Source organism: Tripterygium wilfordii, chromosome 8, assembly GCF_013401445.1.
Source record: "Tripterygium wilfordii isolate XIE 37 chromosome 8, ASM1340144v1, whole genome shotgun sequence".
NCBI classification, from domain to species: domain Eukaryota; kingdom Viridiplantae; phylum Streptophyta; class Magnoliopsida; order Celastrales; family Celastraceae; genus Tripterygium; species Tripterygium wilfordii.
Genome location: NC_052239.1, coordinates 824,492 through 832,265, shown reverse-complemented (window position 1 = coordinate 832,265; position 7,774 = coordinate 824,492). Strand labels below are relative to the sequence as shown.

At 36.8% G+C, this 7,774-nt stretch overlaps 1 protein-coding gene across 1 annotated transcript; it reads right to left on the bottom strand.

The window, feature by feature from the left end:
• Positions 1-580: 580 nt before the first annotated feature.
• LOC120003777 (protein DETOXIFICATION 49-like) lies at positions 581-2,521 on the bottom strand. The gene has a single exon (XM_038852863.1). The coding sequence runs from the start codon at positions 2,425-2,427 to the stop codon at positions 772-774; it is 1,656 nt and encodes a 551-aa protein (XP_038708791.1). The 5' UTR covers positions 2,428-2,521; the 3' UTR covers positions 581-771.
• Between the last annotated feature and the right edge of the window lie 5,253 nt (positions 2,522-7,774).

Here is a 7,774-nt window from a genome sequence, read left to right as displayed (position 1 = left end):
TTTTTTTTTTTTTGAGAAACATTATTATAATATTATTGTTTAAAACTCTACTTCTTTACCAAATGTCATTAGCATGGTCGAAGCGAGGGACCTGGTCGCCCCTGCCCCACATAGCCGGCCATTTATCAGCGGCGACAGGTCGACGTCGGCCCAACCGACACAATTACACAAACCATACACACACAGACACATATATATATTATATACATATGTGTGCAATAAAAGAACTCCAATATGGTAACTGTTACGGTCCAGATCACAGAACTATCCAAGCCGCAAGAACGAACACTGTTGGATCAAGTTATTTTCTCTACCGTGGAATGCTTGGCAGTTGGCATGAAATGTAATCTTTTAGTTGGTCTCACTCTGATATTAATTGTTGGGAGCCAGATGTGAATGAATCTACGACAATTTTTGCATGACTTGTGCCTTAATTATGCGCCAGTCTGATAATGTTTGTGCTTGGGTAATTGACTCTGAAACTACACATCTTGCTTGACCAGCGATCCTCAATGAGCCTGCTCAATTATGTCATCTTCCAAGTCAAACAAATTGTTCAAACCATTCAAATACTTTGAACTAAATAAAAATTCTGTTCGAATTTGTATATAGCATAAAACAGAGTACAATAGCCAAAAAAAAATGGAGTAGTTTGAACCTATGACACTTAAATTACAATAAAACAATTATGTAAGTAGTCTCTTTCTAAGTTTCTATTCCCTGTACAACTTAGTATCCCCTTAAAAGGAAAAAAACATACAGAGTGGTTGATTAAACAAGTGATTGATAATCACTAGTGTCGAAGTCATTCACTAAATACACAAAATCTTCCTTGATTTCAGCTTTATTTGTCTTTCCTTCCTCCTCAACTTCGTCAACAGGAGCCACCATCATGGCTCCAGTCAGTTCTTTAGCTCTCTGGGCTTCAACTTCCCAATTTGTTCGACCCAAAACCACCAACATGGTCACCGCACAAGAGAATTGTGCAGCCAAGAGACCTAGCCACAGCCCCTCAAAATCAAACCCAGCAAAGTATGCCAACCATACTGCCACTGGCATCCCAACTAGGTAGAAACAACCCAAGTTGATATTTGCCCCAAATTTAGGTCTGGCTGTCCCCCTCAATACCCCACAACCTGTTGTTTGTGGACAGTTTCCCAATTCACAAAGTCCAATTATTGGCAAAACAAGTGATGTCAAAGCTACGATTTCTTTATCTTGAGTGAACATAGTAGCCCAAATATTCCGAACCATGAATGTGAAAATTAAAGCAGAAAATCCAAGCATGAAGCTGCAAGAAAGGCCTAAAATGGCAGCAAGTTTTGCCTTCTTCGGCTCGTTTGCGCCTAATTCGTTCCCAACCCGAGTGGATACACTGAAGCTTAGAGATGAAGGGAATATGTAAATCAGTGAAGTGGTTTGAATCAAAATGCCCATCGATGCAACAGTTGCTGTTGGGTTCAACAGAACCCCACATAGCAAAATCATGATTTCATACCACCACCATTCAAGGCAAACTGAAATGCAACTGGGGATTGCTAAATTGAGGAGATGCTTCCACCCTTTAAAGCATTCAAGTGAAAAGCCTCCCCAAGTTTGCTTGTGAACACGAGATGCGAGAATATAGATGATCAAAGAGGCTACAAGATTGAAATTAGTCCATACCCCACTTAGAGCAATACCTTTGATTCCCAAATGAAGGTGTGTAACAAGAAGGTAATTTATTGGTATGTGTAGAAGAATAGCTAAAGTGGCACAAAATGTCAGTGGCAAAGTGATGGATTGAGTTCTAAGATAGATTCTCAATGGGTGTAACAGAGACTGTGAAAACAGGTCTGGCAGAGAATAAAGAAGATATGTTTGTGCTTCTGCTGCTATTGCTTCATCTTGTCCACAAAAAAGCAAAATTCTCTCCATGTTTAGCCAAAGAAGAGATATGGGTAATGAAGTAGAGATTAGCAAAAGAATTGCTCTTTGCAAGGTAAGGCCAAGGACAGTGTATCTTTTGGCACCAAAAGCTTGTCCACAAATTGGTTCCATTCCCATGGCTAGTCCGGACAAAATAGAGTAGCCAGTGATATTAGCGAAGCCAACAGCAAGGGAACCGCCGGCTAAGGCGAGCTCACCGAGGCGACCGAGGAAGAGCATGGAGATCATTGATCGAGAATAAAGAAGAAGACCAGTTAGTATCATTGGAAGAGCTATTTTGGCCAAAGATATTGCCTCTCTGAAGACAATAGAGAGATGGGTCCTGTGAAAATTTTGCGTTTGTTTTGTTGGTTTTGATGTTGGGCTTTGGGGAACCAATAATTGTGTGAGAATGTTGGGCTCTGGCTCTGGCTCTGGCTCTTTCACTGAGAGAAGGTAAGCAGGATTGTGTTTTGTACTGCATTTGCAGGACAGAAGAGAAGAGTTATGCCCACACATTTTGATGTGCTTGAGATGTCTAAGAAACTGCTAGAGAGAGAGAGAGAGAGAGAGAGAGAGAGAGAGATTAGTGTTGGGGGGTTTTGTGGAGGATATGGAGGAAGGGTTTTATAGGGGTTTCGAGGTGAGGCTGGATTTTTAACTTACGCAAATTGTCTATATATGAATGGCTTATAGCGTCCGGCCTGCTCATACTGTAGTGAAACTAAGATTCTGGGACTTTTGAATGTGATTTTGTACCCAAAATGCATTGTCAACTCCCACTTAATTTTCAATTCAAAAGGATTTGCATCCACACGAGCACACAGATATGAATTTATTGAATTTATGTTAAATGTGTATGCACATATATATATATATATAGCATAATATCAACTGTATAATTATTAAAGAAAAGAAAGAAAAAAAAAAAAAAAGGGTCAAAGTATTTGGTGGAATGTTTACAATACTGACCAACATACTAAAAGGCTAATGATCATACGTCGTCAACCCAAGGACAGAAGTGTTTTTTGGACAGGATCCGTTTTGCAATGAAAACAAAAAGCCCAACCGGGCCCATCATTGCTGTCACAGTGTCTTTAGTACTAAACAACCATTGCCATTTGCCAAGCCTGATTTTGTCCTATTTTGAACTCTGGACGGCTTAGCGATGTCCCCACTGTCACTAGGGTTTTTATGGTCAGTCCAAAGGGGCAGTTGGCTAGCCCAAGGAATTCGTCAAATACATAAAAACAAATAACAAGTTAGTGAATACCTAGGGATTTATGCGGAATGAAGACATGCAATCTTGTTAAAAAGAAAAGAAAAAAGTATTTGTTAGAAAATTCATCCAAGCACTGCAAACCAATGTTATCTGTTTTGGTCCTGAGCTTGAATGATTTTGTTCTTTTGAGCAATTGTTTATGGTATTTAAACCTATAAAAGACATTGAATGTGTGAGAGGGAGTGAAGTTTTGTTTATAAATCACTTGGTTGAGTTATGTCAGATCAAGATTTTAGTCTCCACGAAGACTCCTACTCCTTAGTTCAATACACGTACGTAAATACATACATGAATATAATATATATGTGTGTGTATGTATATATCACGTGATTTGATAAATTGTATGTCCTATTAATTGTTGTTGGTGTAAAAGACAGGACGGGACGGACGGATATGGCTTAATAAAGACAGTTGGGTCAGCTTTGTTGAGGGCCATATCCCAAATACAGTCCTAGCTACTTTTACACTAAAATACTGCCTTCTAGTCCAATACATGGACCAATTGCCGGCTGCCATGGTTCCGCGCAAGTTTGAACGTAAGTGGGTTGGTCTAATCTAATATTGCACTTTAATTAGGTTTAGACCCTTAATTTTATTTACACATGAAGACAATGCATGCTTGGTCATTAAAAGTTGAAAACGTGTAAAGAATAGAATTCTACTACTACTTTTAGTTGCATGCTTAAATTTCCATTCATAACTCCTTTCTTTGACTACATGAACGTCTTTTTAGTTTCAAATCCACACTGACACAGATATATGTCTTTTAGTTGTTTTTGGTAGTTATAAGGTGGGGTTTGTCATGAACCTTTCGGTGGATCCTTTGTATGCATGGGAGGGAGTTCAGAATTGTGACAAAATTGATACTGTTTGGCGACCATGAAAAGGAAGGAAAATGGATACTTATCTATCGACATGTTTTGTCTTGGTGTCAATGCCGAAAGACAAATATTGTGGAATTTTATGCTTAGGTGTTCAAGGAATGTTATTAGAGATAGAATTCATGATTTCAATTGTTCAACGTGTAAAAAGGATCCAAATGAAGGAATCCAATACTTTTAAATTTTAATCGTTGTTAGTTGAAGGTAATAATTAATGATTGCTTTTTGACAGTTGATGATTAAATTAACTAGATAATGAAGATCCTAAAAATAGCACTAATTAATTCAGCTAACTACCCTGTCATGATTAAAATCAGACCATTTTGTAACTCTTTCGACGGAATTGACTAACTAAACCAAATAAACATTAGCTAACTACAAAATGGGTATCTTTATAACCATATGCTGGGTTTTGACCCAATTTACTAACTTGTGGGAAATTTTTGAGTACACGGGTCTGACGACTCAAGTTTAAACCCATATCAAAGTTCAAATGATAAATTTGTATATTGTCATTCTCGATTACTAAAAAATTACAAAATAAACCGATTCCTATCTTCTTCTTTTTTTCGGGTTGTCATTATATGTTTCTATGTTTTTTCCTTTAATGATACGAAAAATCATACTTTAATTTATGTAAATTTTAGGCACTTAAAAGATCGTTATATTCTTTCCAAATACATTAACAAGTCGCAAAGTGTTAATATAAAGAAGTCGAGGTTAAATTCCCAGCAAAGATGCTTACGTTTTTACTTAGTAGCTAGCTAACTACCAATTGTTAACTTAATTACCAAATCTTAAACTAATAATCGATTAGTTAATTATCTTATCTTCCTCTAAAGGCAAGCTATAGACCATATGTTTTCATGATCGAAATTATTAGACACCATGATACCAGTCGATATCGAACACCGACTTAATCTCTAGGCATGGGCTGAAACTTTTGAAATCTTGTTCCAAAGCATTATGAGAGCCACTCAACCACACCGACATTCAAATCGAACTCAAGAGCTTGGACTAGAGTCTAGATTGTTGATATTTTTAATCCATTAGCATACATATTCCTAATCCTTCAAATAATCAAATCTGCTGGGTTGGAAAAGCCAAAAAAAAAGGTGGGGAGGGGGCAATTGTGTCAAGACTTGACTTGTAGTCTCACATCGGATTGATTGTTGTAAATCCACCTGTTCATACACACCAACAATATTATCCGTTTTGACTTATTCGGTTTTCGTGGATATATCGGGCCCGCACGATCTTGTTTCTCCTTCCCAACCAAGTGGGTTAAACCCAACTCACATGAACTTAGGAAAATGTCTTGTTAGTGGTTAAGGGGTGGGCTTGGTTCTTATAAAGTGTAAGACTCCCATATCTTTAACTGATGTGATACTACTTAACATTGACGTAACTCAACCGAGTAGTATATAGCGAAGATCCAACTTCTCTAATACAAATGATGCATTTTCTGGGTTTAAGTAATTTGGCGACGGCACAAGAGAGCAAATATGTGCGGGTCTTTGGCTTAGAGTGGACAATATACTCATAGACCACTGGTCTAGGTGTAAGCCACCGATGTGGTTTCTAAGTAAATATCTAATCACTCTCAACCAAGAGAGTCTTTTTAAGTACAAAAGCTTGCGGGTCTTAGACCCAGAGCAGGTAATACCATAATACCACTTCAAATTGAACATGATTTCTTAAAATAAATCATAAGATTATTATTGGAGTATATACGACTGAGAGCCACATCTACACTAATACCAGAAATTCATCAAAACTCCCTTAAAAACTGTTTAATAGGCCAAAATATATGTTAATTTTCTTTCGCTTTATGTTTTTTGTCTTATTCTGCCGGTTGGTCTGCAGTTAGTGACATTATATAAAGGAGACGAATTGTGTTAAGCTCTTGTTTAATCCGATTGATCTTAACTGTTAATTAGTCTTATCCCTTATTACAGTTGTCGGATAAAGCTGTCTGAAAAGTTCTAAAAAGACGATAAGCTTAATGAAAAATCATGACTAATCACCTTGTAACTACATCTATCTTTATCTCTTCACATTGTTGGATCCTAAATTTAGTTCCATGACAATAAGTCTTGCTCTAGTCAAGATATGATTAGGATCTTGTGACTATGCGTGTACACATAAGTTTAAAGAATTAATGAGGATGTTATCTAGATGAACTTCTCTAAGTCTCAGTCTTAACATATTGTTATCAACAAAGTACCCTATTTTCCTCTGAACTAGGCACTTACAAAGACAAAGAAACCTAATTAAAATTCATTTTTTGGACTTTATGCCATCGATCTTTGACAAAGTCATATCGTTAATCTCGCTTTGTTGGGTTGTTGTCTTCTTTTAGCACAAAAATCTATTCCCATTTGGCTGTTAGACAATTTAAAATGATAAACATTATTTGTAGCCCATTTTTTACTAAATACACCCCACTCTAGTGTATTTTTAAAGGGTTCATGGGGTGTACTTAATAAAAAATGGAGTGCAAATAATGTTTACCTTTAAAATGGAGACACAAAGTACTTTATAAGTGAAGATTCAATACTTTTATACCCTAGAGGGCCTATGAAGGAGTTGGATCAATAAAGACCATCATCATAAAAAGGACAAAGCCTTGAGGTCACATATTGGTACACGAGAAGTCAAGTCATTTGTTGGATCAAAGAAGATAATACCTCTATACAGTAGAGGTATTGGCCTTTTTGAAGGACAAAACCGTGCAAATCTTGAGGCCCAAATCAAATAATACCTCTTTAAGTTGTTTGGGTTAAACAAAGTAAAACGTCAAATTAGATCTCATAGGTAGGAGTCTAGATCTTCTTTGTGACCCAAAAAATATATTCACATGAACTGTTTAACAAAGAAGAGGTTGTGTAGATTAGGAAAAGTGAGAAAAGTTGTATGATCATTCTCTTTTTGAAATATACATAGATGATAATGGCCTCTTTTGCTGTTAACCAAAAGTAGTACTGATTGTTTCCATTCAAGATATGTAATCGCTCTTGGTTACAAAAAGGTATCAACGTCTAGAATGACAAAGAAAACGTCAATTATTTATAGGAATTAAAGGAAATTTGACCGCTTAAAAACGAAATGAATGTCAAAACTAATAGCCCACATCGGATTGACGTTATTCAAACCGAGTAATATATGTATAAGTAAAAATCTTGCATCTATTCCACAAGAACACATATTATAACATTAGGAGCAATGACAATGACCCATCAAAAATAAATCCGTAACAACCCGTAATTCAAAGCGAACAATATTTTTTTATATGTTTAGACTTGAATTTCTAAAGCGTTGGAAAGAAAAAGAGCACCTGGGGAATTCAAATCTCTCATTTGTTGACAGGATAGGCAAAGGAAAAACTTGTGAATCCTTAAATATCCCTTCCATATTTATATATCCAACCCAATGCGTTCAAACGTAATCATGAAATCATACGTAGAACACCGAACTCCAAATACTGGTGGCCAGGAGACACAATGGTCATGGTGTAGATCGCGACGCGTATTACATTGTCATCTCCAAACCAGTAGATCAACAGTGTACCCATTCAGGATAGGACCCCATATGCGTCACTGTCTCCTTTTACGTAACAACAGCTTGATGAGTACAAAAGCAAATCATCCATGTGATTTCTACCTAAAAATCGTAGACAACAGATAACGCGCTAGGAGGAGAG

Bases quoted from the DNA above. Each gene is read 5' to 3' on its own strand.
- LOC120003777 (XM_038852863.1), bottom strand. From the start codon at position 2,427: ATGTGTGGGCATAACTCTTCTCTTCTGTCCTGCAAATGCAGTACAAAA.